This window comes from Danio aesculapii, chromosome 13 (assembly GCF_903798145.1).
Source record: "Danio aesculapii chromosome 13, fDanAes4.1, whole genome shotgun sequence".
In the NCBI taxonomy this organism is placed as follows: domain Eukaryota; kingdom Metazoa; phylum Chordata; class Actinopteri; order Cypriniformes; family Danionidae; genus Danio; species Danio aesculapii.
In genome coordinates, this window is record NC_079447.1 from 10,097,279 (window position 1) to 10,109,985 (window position 12,707).

General features: G+C 33.4%; 1 protein-coding gene across 1 annotated transcript in view; it reads right to left on the minus strand.

Moving 5' to 3' along the window:
- The window catches only part of cdh23 (cadherin-related 23), a 475,220-nt gene that overhangs the window by 167,891 nt on the left and 294,622 nt on the right, over nt 1–12,707 (minus strand). Inside the window, exons 14-17 of the mRNA XM_056471434.1 lie at nt 12,367–12,431; nt 9,086–9,323; nt 2,621–2,726; nt 2,191–2,322 (exon numbers count right to left, since the gene is read on the minus strand). Coding sequence (XP_056327409.1) covers nt 2,191–2,322; nt 2,621–2,726; nt 9,086–9,323; nt 12,367–12,431 — 541 coding nt within the window. The remainder of the gene's footprint in view (nt 1–2,190; nt 2,323–2,620; nt 2,727–9,085; nt 9,324–12,366; nt 12,432–12,707) is intronic.

Here is a 12,707-nt window from a genome sequence, read left to right on the forward strand (position 1 = left end):
GCTGTTTTTTCAGATGAAATGTGTCTAATCAGAATCATAATAAAAGAGCAGAGAAATGTCAGAGTGAAATTATCTATGGATTAACCATCCTAGTCAATGAAGCTCAGAGGAAACAGATGAATTCAGAATTAACACAAAGATCACACAACGCCAATATGAGACTATTTGTGTATGATGAAACTCAAATCTGATATGACGCTTGTGGGAAATCTGCATTATCACCAGGTTGTAAGATATAGTTAAAGGGTACAAGATAAGCTCAACTAAGTGTAAATTATCATATCAAATAAATAAATAAATCTAAATGTAAAAAATAAAAGTAAATAAATAAATAATTGAGTAATTGAAGAGCCTAAATGCAATATGTTAACAATAAAACACTTTGTTTCAACAAGACATAAGCAATGCCAATGCAGAATTATTTAATTAGTTTAATTAGTGTAAATGCTTTCATACAATGACATTCACCTTATTCAATATTAAAAAATCCAAAAAAAGAATGCTATAAAATGCTAAAAAAAGAAATCTTCAAATTTTTGCTTTTAAATACTTTAAAAATGCACCTTATAAATAATAATAATAATAATAAATACGTGAATAAATAATAATAAAAATAATAATAATAAATAAATAAATAATACCTACATACATGAATAATTAATAATACTAATAGTAATAATACTAATACTAATAATAATAATAATAATAATAATATGAATAATAAATAGATATATAAATCTAGGTTAGTGAGTTGAGTAATGGAAGAGCATGAAAGAACTCAGAGAACAATAAAAACACTAAGGGCTCTATTTTAAAGATCTAGGCACATAGTCTAAAGCACATGGCGCAAACGCATTAAGGGCGTGTCCAAACCCACTTTTACAATTTTAAGGACGGAAAAATGCGTTTTGAGCTGCAGCGCATGGTCTAACAGGGTTGTGCTTATTCACTTAATGAGTTTTTGGGTGTGTTTTGAGAATAAACCAATCGGAGTCTCATCTCCCATTCCCTTTAAGAGTCAGTTGCGTCACGGCATGCCAAATTTGCTCTTTACGTGGCGGACTTTGTAAGAGGAAAAACTGAACGCTTCACTAGCAAGAAAACAGTTAAACAGACCATCTACAGCAAGAGGATAAAGAACGAACCCCCTCCATTCGGCCTCTTTCTCTTTCTCTCTTTTGTGGATAAGGAAATGGTGTTGTACTCACGCCACTGAAGACATTCAATAGCCTACATATTTAATTTAGTTTGTTAAGTGCAAAGATTTGTTTCAAAAAATATTTCTAAGTTCAGTTCTAATTTCCAGCAAACTAATAAATAAACAATAATAACGAAGTGTGGTCAAAAAAACTGAGTTATATCCAAACACAGGTCCTATGCCCTGTATGGTCTAAAACCTGACAGGTGGACAAATCTAAGCTTGTTTTTAATAAAACAAATATAAATATGCATATAATAAATAATACTGCTTATAATAACATTATACAAAAGCAAATTGTTGTGAATAAACTGAAAAAAGCCCCACCGAGGTGAAGGCAAGGAGGCAGTGGTTTTTATATTTATTTAAAAAAACAATAATTTTTGTAACATTTTAATCCTTTAGCTGCGCCGTGTGTATGGTAGGACACTAATTGTTTCAACAAGACAAGCAATGTCAATGCAAAACTATTAATGCAAAAGTAAAGTATTATTACAATGATAAAATGACTGCAAAAACAACTTTCATCAAATAATCATTTAATTAATGCAAGTCAAATTAGTGTAAATGCTTTTAAACAATGAAAATCACCCTAATCAAAAGAAAAAATAAATAAAATCACAGTAAAAATGTTCACATTTTGCTTTTAAATGCTCAAAAAACAAATAAAATTCACTGTATTCAAAACAAAAATAAAAAATAATTACACTAAATAATAATAATAAAATTATTATTATTATTATTATTATAGCTCAATTTGGATAATAATATAAAAATAATAATATAATAATAATATAATAATATAATAATAATATTATATATATATATATATATATATATATATATATATATATATATAAGACTAAAGACTAAATATTTCAATAATTTTGCCCTCAACTGTACACCATGACTACGAATAAAAAAGTATCATGCAAGCAGACTTGATTCCGGTGTAGTACATTAAATTAAATGCGAACTGTTATGTTTATGACTCACAATCAGCTCGATGATGACTGGAACGGTGCTGTTGAGAGATGGGTTTCCTCCATCTTTAGCCATCAGAGTCAGAAAGATCAATCCACTTGGAACCTGCTCATAATCCAGAGGACGAGTCACGGTGATGACTAAACAAACAAACAAACAAACAAACAAACAAACAAACAGGGGTTACCACACTCAAATCAAAGAAATATTCACAACAGATAAGCAGCAGCTTGCTAGAATAAGGCATCTATAATCGCTTTATGAAAACAGCAGAGGTCACAAAGCCTTCTCTAAAGGCATTTTCACGCTTTAAGGTGTTAAATCCAAATCCGATTCCTTACTAATGCACTGTGCTATGGCGAGTCTAATGTAACCTGCCAACAGCCTGAACAAGCAGTGAAATTGTATTATTATGTGGCTTTGATTTTGAACACAGACCTGCGTAGCCCTCCGCAATGCTGATGCTGAAGAATGACCTAAACTGAGAGGCGTAGGTGATGGAGTAGGTCAAGATGTTATTAGGAGGAGAGTCCTCATCTGTCGCCTGAGAAAAAAAAACACAGAGAGAGACATTTAGTGTCAATACATCCTTAATTGTAGATGTCAGTATCCTAACTGAGTGTTTCCAGACAGGTTTCCACGTTTTTGTTTACACTCATACATCTCTACATCTCTGACACGTTCAGGATATGTCTACTGTAGGGCAGCACAATATAATTTTAGCATCAATGTCGCAATGTGCAAATCCGCAATAGTCACATCGCAGAATCTGCAATGTCAATTCAGTTATAGTTTATTCATCCATTAGGAAATTTGAGTGGGATTACAGTTGACCAGGAACCACATTTAACCTTAATAGGGTGAACATTTTTCATTTGCTTGTTTGCTTTGTTTTTAAAGCCTATGACTCTGAGATTTTAAAGAGTATTTAAACTATTTGTGTATAAGAAATTTTAACATTTTAACAAAGATTAATGGTTTATTTTTAATACAACAAAGACTATGAAGTGTTATTTTTTTACATTTGATTATTTAAATTCTGTACCTGAATAGAGTTAGAATCATTCCAGAAAACCATAAAAGGCTATATGCTTAATTTATGCAGGTTATTTGTCCTACAAAATCATCCCAATCAATATAAAATTATGAATTCTTTCCAAATTGAGCTATTCAAATCCTGTGGTGACATTATATTCATATCGTAGTCTATTTCACAGAAAAACAAAACAACACAATGGCAGTTTTATTTCCAATATCACACAGCCCTAGTTTACAGGGTTTCTGCTGTTTTCAAAATTTAAGACATGTTAAGACTTTTTAAGACTTAAATTTCAGATTATATAGCACTAAACACTAAGGATTCTTTTCAAATGGCCAGTGGGAAAGATTTTTACTTGTCCCATTAAAAAATAATAATAAATTAGTTCTTTCTTAGCCACATATTTCAAATAATGCATGAGAACAAGCAAACTCTATTTATATACATATATTTTTGTCAGCATAAACTTTCTTTTAAAAAAGACAAGTTTTAAAAATTATAATAAACTAAATTTATGCACATCACACTGTTTAGGCCAGTGTCCTCACCAGATAGCTATAAATACATTTAGAACTTTTAAACAAACATTTTTGTAAGGACGTAAGAGAAATAATTAAACCATATATATGTAATATAGAGTTAATAGTGTTGGCCTCATTGGGTAGCTTTACATGGACAAAGGAAAATTATGACCTGTTTAAAATGATTTAAGAGCTACAACAAAGTATTTCAGTAAATTTAGGACTTTTTAAGGTCTAAAATGTCATTTTTTGAAATTTAAGACATTTTAAGACTTCTTAAGACCCTGCAGACACCCTGATCTAAAAGCTCACATGTGACTCAAGCAAAAAGAAATAAAACAATCAGCATATTACTAATCCATTACATTATTTAACACACTCAGAAATTCAATTTGTATTCTATTTTCAAGAGAGATTTCACACAGCTTCACCGAACGTATTTCCATATTTTCTTGTCTGATATTTTATAAATTAATACCACCGATTTCACAAACCTTTTTCACATTTGCAAGCCAATATAAAATTAAATAATAAATTTGTTAAAATAAATTAAAGCTAAATTAAAGGAAAACGTAAACTATAAACAAAAATGTTCCCAGTGATGGGTTGCAGGTGGAAGGGCATCCACAGAGTAAAACATATGCTGGATAAGTTGGCGGTTCATTCCGCTGTGGCAACCCCAGATTAATAAAGGGACTAAGCCGAAAAGAAAATGAATGAATGAATAAACAAAAATGTCAATGTTTTATAGTGTCAAAGCAGTGTTGTTGTTAACTAAAACTAATTAAACAATATAAATTATAATAAATTAGATGACTTAAATTAGAAAAATGTAATCATTTAAAAAATATTTAGCAAAAAATTACAGAATTTAGAAAAAAAAAATGAACATCTACATCTTTTGGCGACTGAGATACAAATAAAAGTGAAGCACAATATAATGATTAAAACTTAAATACAATTAAAATTGAAGCTAATTTTATAGTATATTAATTATGATTTGCATTGTGTACATTACTGATTGATTACATTATTTTCATTGTTTACATTACTGATTGATTACATTATGATTTACATGATTTAAACTAAACAACAGTATTAATACATGACCAAACGTATGAACATAATGTCAAAATAACACTATCAAGTCCCAACCACAGTATATCACTCTTAAAGAATAAAATCCAAAATCTAACAAACATCCAGTATATAAAAGTCACGTAAATTTACTAAATTATTTGAAAAACATATCTACTGTACCACCTTTTGTCTTAAAAGAGTGCATCATTCCTGCACTTCCTAGAAAATTAATGTTTCACACTGAAGATTTTCCATGTGAACAGGCAAACACACACTCACATCTCCCCCTGCTGGTCAGATCAGTCAAACTGTCCATCACAGCACAGATCAGATCAGACGGCTGTAATTAGTGCTGCCGTGCGCAAACACGCAGAGAATTAAACACTGATCCAGACACTCTGAACACTAACTAAATGACCGACACACTACAACACTGAAGAACAGGAGGTCTCTAACAGCAAGCAGATCACATTCTCTTTCATCTCAATGACTTTAACTGTTATACCATTGAAATTTACATATTAGACTATTCTTCTGAGACCAGCATTTCTAATATTAACTACTCCACAAATGTCAAGCTACAGCCTCCCAACTCCACTCTGACCATCAATTCTGACTTAGTGTGCTTTATGATTTCTAACTGTTCAGATTTCCCCCAAAATAACTCAAACACCATAGATTTATATTGAAGACATATTCAAATTCAGTAACTAATTCAGCATACTATCATCTCAAAAACATTGCAAGAATTAGACGCTTTGTTTCCTTTGGGGACTTGTTCATGCTTTTATCAGCAGCAGGGTGGATTACTGTAATGGACTCCTCACTGGCCTTCCCAAAAAGACAGTCAGACAGTTGCAGCTCATCTAGAACGCTGCTGCCAGGATTCTGACCAGAACCAGAAATACAAATGACATCACACCTGTCCGCAGGTCTTTACACTAGCTCCCAGTTACATTCAGAATAGATTTTAGTTTTATTACTTGTCTATCAATTACTAAATGGCCTAGGACAGGGATGCCAAACGGTCGTAGCCCTGCACAGTTTAGTTCCAACCCTAAATAAAGTGATGCGATTTCGCAGGTCAGAGTTCACCAAGCTTGAACTTTGCACCGCAGCAACATGCGAAACTTGATGCATGACCTTGCGTTTCCGGTCTGACGCGTGCGTATGAATGGAAGTCTATGAGAGGAAAAGCCCAGTGTGACTGCAGCTTAAGTGTGTTGGAGCAGGGCTGGAACTGAACTGTACAGGGCTGCGACCCTCCAGGAATTGATTTTGACATCCCTGGCCTAGGAACAGATTACTATCATTAGGATAAAGTAAACCAGAAATTCTAAGAGTTCAGCCAAAGCAGGGTGAATCGGCCTTCAGCTATTACGCCATTACTGGATCAGCTTCCAGAAATGATCAGACGTGCTCCAACATTAGGCACATTCAAATCAAGACTTAAAACACATCTGTTTAGCTGTGCCTTTACTACTAGAAATTTGATTGTTCACAGCTGGTCCCGCATCAGCTCATGACTGATTCACCAATCAGATGATTCCTAACTCACTATAGATAATCAGTTTTCTTATCTCAGTACATTCATCTTGAAGAACCCCCTTGCCGCCTACCCACCTAAAAAAACACGTAACCTAAGTAAATTGAGCATACCAAATAGCCAAGGTCTTAGCAAGCGTACACCTCTCCTTAGCCATCTTATATCTTTCATTAGCCAGAAATAAGTCAGGGAAGTTCATCGAGATCTACCTGAGCTCAAACTCCCCTCTTGACCTGTTAAGGGCTCTCTCTCGGTACAGCATACCAAACACGCTTTATTATCAATCATCAGATAAGTGTGAACTTTAAAATTCCTTTCAAACTTATTTTAACACATTATAATCTGTTTTTAATCCTTGTTTTTCTTTTACTCTTGTTTATGTAAAGCACTTTGAATTACCATTGTGTATGAAATGTGCTATATAAATAAACTTGCCCGAGAGCAAAGACTCTAATTGAATATAATAGAATATCCTATTGTAAACTTTGTGAACTCTATCTACAGTTGAAAGCAACATTATTTGGCCACCTGTTCATTTTTATTTATTTTATTTTTTTATGTTTAATGGAACATGGGCATTTTTCACAGTATTTCCTACAATATTTCTTTTTAATAAAATTGACCTAAAAATTTGTTTAAACATGTTTTTTAAACAGTTTTTATTCTAGCCAGGCTAAAACAAACCACTGCTGTCCAATGACTTGCCTAATTAACTTAACCTAATTAACCGAGTTAAGCCTTTAAATGTCACTTTAAGATGAATACCAGCATCTTATAAAAAATGATCTAGTAAAATATTATGTACTGTCATCATGGCAAAGATGAAAGATATCAGTTTTTAGAAATGAGTTATTAAAAGTACTGTTTAAAATTGTGTTGAAAAAACTTCTCCATTAAACAGCAATTTGGAAATATTTGTAAAATTATTAACATTTTATACTAATAATTTGAATTATTTGATTAGAGCACAAAATGATAACTGGTACAAGTTTATATTCATTTATAGTCAACACAATATCAATGTTTTAACTTCAGAAGAGTTAAGAAATCAATATTTGATAAAATCATTAAAGGACCGTTTTAAACACCACACTACTTCAAGCTGAAAATCTTCAAATATTTAAGCTTCTACAGCTTCAAACTTCCAAGCTTGGGTTTTTCTAAAGTCTACTTCAAAGTGTGCCTTGACCAACTTTTTAAAAATCTAGTTTTGACTGGTTGTGCTTGATGCATCTGTGCCTGTTTTTTGTCTTTGAGGGAGAGAGTTGACTTTACAACCCCCTCCAACTTTTCCACCATTTCTGTCTATTCAGCAACATAATATTCAATCAGATCCTGAAGAATACTCCAGTTTACTCTGAAAAGCATCAGTTGTACAAGTGAACAGCGATTCCTCCTTTGCTGTAAAAACAATTATGACACAAAGTCAAGACAACAAACATGTTTATGTTGCAGAAATCAGATTTTTCATGCTATCTTCATGAAACACTTGGATTTCAAGACACTTTTTTTTTAGGTTATTACAAGAATGGTTTCATGTGTTTGTATATGAAAAAACACAGTACAGTTTTTCTTTCTTATTACATCAGCATGTATTAATATTTATATAAAAATATTAACTGGCTAGATGGACCATAGCTCAAAGTATCTTTTATCCAATGATACCTAATGTTAGTTTGTAGCTCACTGGGCTCAAGAACTGTTTCTATTTTCAGTTAGGTAGGTGTAAATCCCCATAAGAGGTGTGTTGCCTATCAGGTTAACTTGTTTTACTAATTTTTTTAAATTATGCAAAAGTTTAACTTAATATTTTTATTCTGTTTGAATAATGTTGAGATAACTAGAAAAGTTCATTAGACTGAACTTATTTTAGTAGGTTAATTAACGGTTAATCAGGTTTCAACTAATAGGACATACAAATTTTAACCTAATATTTTTAGTCCGTTTGACTAGAAAAGTTAATTTGATTTAAATTATTTTAATAAGTAAATTAGGTTTGAATTAACATTTTAGTCTGTTTGAGTCATGTTAAGTTGAGATGACTAGAAAAGGTAGTTTGATTTAGCTAAAAAAAATTAAGAGTTTTTTTTACAGTGTACTAGTTCAGTGGTTCGGAAAGTGGGGGTCTGGGACAATGACAGGGGGTCACTTGGTGATTTCCAAAAGTCAAATAAATTATATTAAACTATTAGATTTTAATTACCATATTTTATCCATAACCCACAGAAGATGAAAATAGTAGTTAATAGTTACATAAAAAAGCAACAACATGCAAATCAAAAGCCGTCAGCCTTTCAATTATTGTATTTTTTTATGGGATTGATGTTTACGTTAGATTAACAACACAGCAATAGCTTCAACTGCAGCAGGTTGATTTTATTGCACTAGGTTAAAATTTCTGACACCTTTATGGCAACCAAATACATTACAAATACATACAGGCCACAACTGAACAATGAGAATGATCTCAGATTAGCGGTCTCCAAAATTAAATAAGAATAGACTTGTGCTGAAAACATTGTGCCCACGGGTCTCTTTAATTGAGGTTAATATTAAGTTTAACAAATTAATAAATGACTACTTCAAGGAATTGGGGGTTGCGAGTCACTGGCATTGTTATTCTGGGAGTCGCGGGCTGAAAAGTTTGGTAACCCCTGTTCTAGTTGATCCTCAAATTTGTATATTTTTTTAATCAATCGCCGCTTTATGTTTCTCACCCGGGCTCGGATGACCTGCTGAGGAGCCTGTTCGTTCTCCATGAGTGAGCCTGTGTACGCCTCCTTCTGGAAGACCGGAGCATTGTCGTTTACATCCATCACATTAATGCGGAGGCGTCCTGTGGTCTCCTCTCCTCCTCCATCCCGGGCCAGTATGGTCAGAGTGAAGCGCCGCATGAGCTCATAATCCAGCCGACCTCTCAGAGTCACCCAACCCGTCTCAGCATCCAATGAGAACCTGCAGAAACCAGCCACCGTCAACCAACTAACAGCAGCAGGATGATTAAACAAATACATCAACCAGTCAATCAGAAGTTTGAAAGTGCTGAGCATTACAACTGCTGTACTTTTATCTTCGTGTATAATTTACTTCCAGTTTTAGTAATTAGAAATGTACAGTAGTATTTATTAGACATGTATTCGCTTCATGACGTATAGAATACTGTTTCCGTGTCTAAGCCGCTACTCATTTCAATTGAGAAACTATCCATTTATGACCACTTTTTAGTCACATCACACATTAAAGTGAATTTTAGATAAAATCATGATGTACACAACAGTCACTGTACATGCTGCATCACAGACATCAATATTTGAACAATTTATTAATCATCCTCTGGCCATCGCATATTAGGCATGGATATATAGACCATTTTAATGTGGCGATGTCACTGGCCCATGAACATTTCCTGCTTGTTGCCAAACTATTACATAACTGTAACAATTGGCAATTTAATTACATCTTAATGTTAAAACAACAGGCGACGCAGTGGCACAGTAGGTAGTGCTGTCGCCTCACAGCATGAAGGTCGCTGGTTCGAGCCTCAGCTGGGTTAGTTGGCGTTTCTGTGTGGAGTTTGCATGTTCTGCCTGTGTTCACGTGGGTTTCCTCCAGGTCCTCCGGTTTCCCCCACAGTCCAAAGACATGTGGTACAGGTGAATTGGGTAAGCTAAATTGTCCGTAGTGTATGAGTGTGAGTGAGTGTGTATGGATGTTTCCCAGGGATGGGTTGCGGCTGGAAGGGCATCCGCTGTGTAAAACATATGCTGGATAAGCTGGCGGTTCATTCCGCTGTGGCGACCCCGGATTAATAAAAAGGGACTAAGCCGAAACGAAAACGAATGAATGATTGTTAAAACAGCTGCAATAAAATTATTTTTCAATATGTGGCTCTTTTTGAATTCTTGGGAGCTATGGAAATTTAAAATGTAAAACAGGAAATACATTGGGACCATTGTTATTGTTTACATCCCCTAAAATGGTCCATATAATGCAATCGTGATTTTCGAAAGTATTATATCGCTCTGTAAACATTTATTATTAGCATTAGTTGAGTCTCCCCAAACAGTTTGATAGAGCGCTAGGGCTATGAAAATTAGTAATATATCCTGCTCTCCCCCCCAAGAAAATAAATTACAATTAGTCAGAGTAAACAAACGCTTTTGTTTGTTGTGACTGAATATATGTGTTTATATATGCTTGATTTATTTTCAATTTTAGTTATTAAGGACCTACCTCAACTGTAAACTTATTGTATTTCAATCATAGTTCAGATGCTAAAGCCTCTAAGTGGCATTTTTCCAAAATTAGTATTTTTATCAGCCTCCTATGTTTATGTTGGATTATTTCACTTTAAAGGCAATGAAATATAGGCAATGAAATATATATATATAAAAGCAGTTTTAATTTTTTAAAAACCATTTTAAGGTCATAATTATTAGCCCCTTTAAACTTTATTTTTTTCTTGCTAGTCTACAGAACAAACCATTATTATACAATAACTTGCCTAATTACCCTAACCTGCCTAATTAACCTAATTAATCTAGTTAAGCCTTTAAATGTTACTTTAAGCTATAAATGAGTTATTAGAACTATTATGTTTAGAAATTTGTTGAAAAAATCTTCTCCCCGTAAACAAAAATTAGGGGAAAAAATAAACAGGGGGGGCAAATAATTCTGACTTCAACTGTATAATAAATTAGATTTTTTTTCAATCAGATGCAAAGGCCACACACACACTAATTCTAAATTTTAATGAACTCTTAAGTTACTGTATATATTCATGCATTATTTCATATCATTTTTAATTTACATTTTTACTAATTGTTAATATTTTGAATTAGCTTTTTATGCTTATAAACATTATTCAATTTAAAACTCATAACAAAGGATTGTTATATTCAACCAGGCACAGGTTGTCAACATGCCATGGGACATTACATTTTTTTTTATAAATGAAAATGGGGTTAACGTCAAAATTCAATATAAGGCCAACGTCAATGTCCAATGTCAGACAGATGTTGCATTTTGGTTACTTTCCAACGGAACCTAAAAACAACTAATTATCAATGTCTAATGATGTTACAGCTTGACCTTGTGTGGACATTGCCAATATGACATCTATCAGACGGTGGATTTTAGTTGCCATACCTGACGAAAAAATGTGAGTATTTGACGTCAATATTATGTTGGTTTAAGATGTTGACTCCACATTGGATTTTGGTCATTTTCCAACACCAAAATCAACCAAATATTGATGTCATTTCACGTTATTATTGAACGTCAAAATAACATTGTCCTTAGACGCTGACGACCTAAATCAAACCTAATATTAACATCCTGATGTTGCGTGTCTGCTGGGAGGCTTTCGCTGTTTTAAGTTTTTATAAATTAGCTTTTTTTTTTAATATTTATTACTAATTAGCTTCCCATTTACATTTTCAGTTTTAGCCATTTTAATGCAGAGTGTTTGAATTACCATAAACAAATGCATGTATAATTATATCTAACTCCTGAATAAAATAAACGGTAACACTTTATTTTGATGGTCCATTTGAGTATAAGTAGACTGTCTGCTTAATATCTGTTGATACTGCTCCTTCAACAGACATTTAACTGACAACAAACTGACAACATTGTAGTTAACAAATTAACTACAATGTATGCATTTATAAATAACTTCCTAAAAAATAAAAAAGAGATATTTTATTACTGAAATAAGTTGATAACTGGATGTTGCTCAACAAATGATGTGCATATGGTGATGCCATGAGATATAAGCCTAATGCGTTTCAAAATATGAATTGCTGTAAAAAGTAAAGGCAGTAAACACTATGCATTGCAAACACAGCCACAAAGAAAGCAGTCTACAGGAACAGAAGGGGGAACGCATGCAAATCTACAGAGATGCGGATTAAATGAATCAGAGGAAATGAATGAATTAACCAGGATGCTGTATCAATGTGAAAGGTCACAGTATGTTAATGAATGATAATCTCACTGGTCTGGCTCATCGCTGAAGTAATACCGAACCACTCCAAACGTGCCAATGTCATTATCCGTGGCCTGCAGAGAGAAACACACACACAAACACAAACATGAGCATCTATGAGACACACTGGTGCTCGCTCTGCATGCGAATATGTGCGAGTCTTGAGTGTTTTAATATTGAGATGATGGTGTCAGCATAGCCTGTCCTACCCTACAAAATACTCAGTTCTGCATGATTAACACTGACACACACACACACACATAGGATCTGAGCTCACAGCAGATGGGCTGGCATGAACCGGCCGCCCCGTCCTCTACCCCAAAACAACAGCAGCTTTTACTTCACCTTCC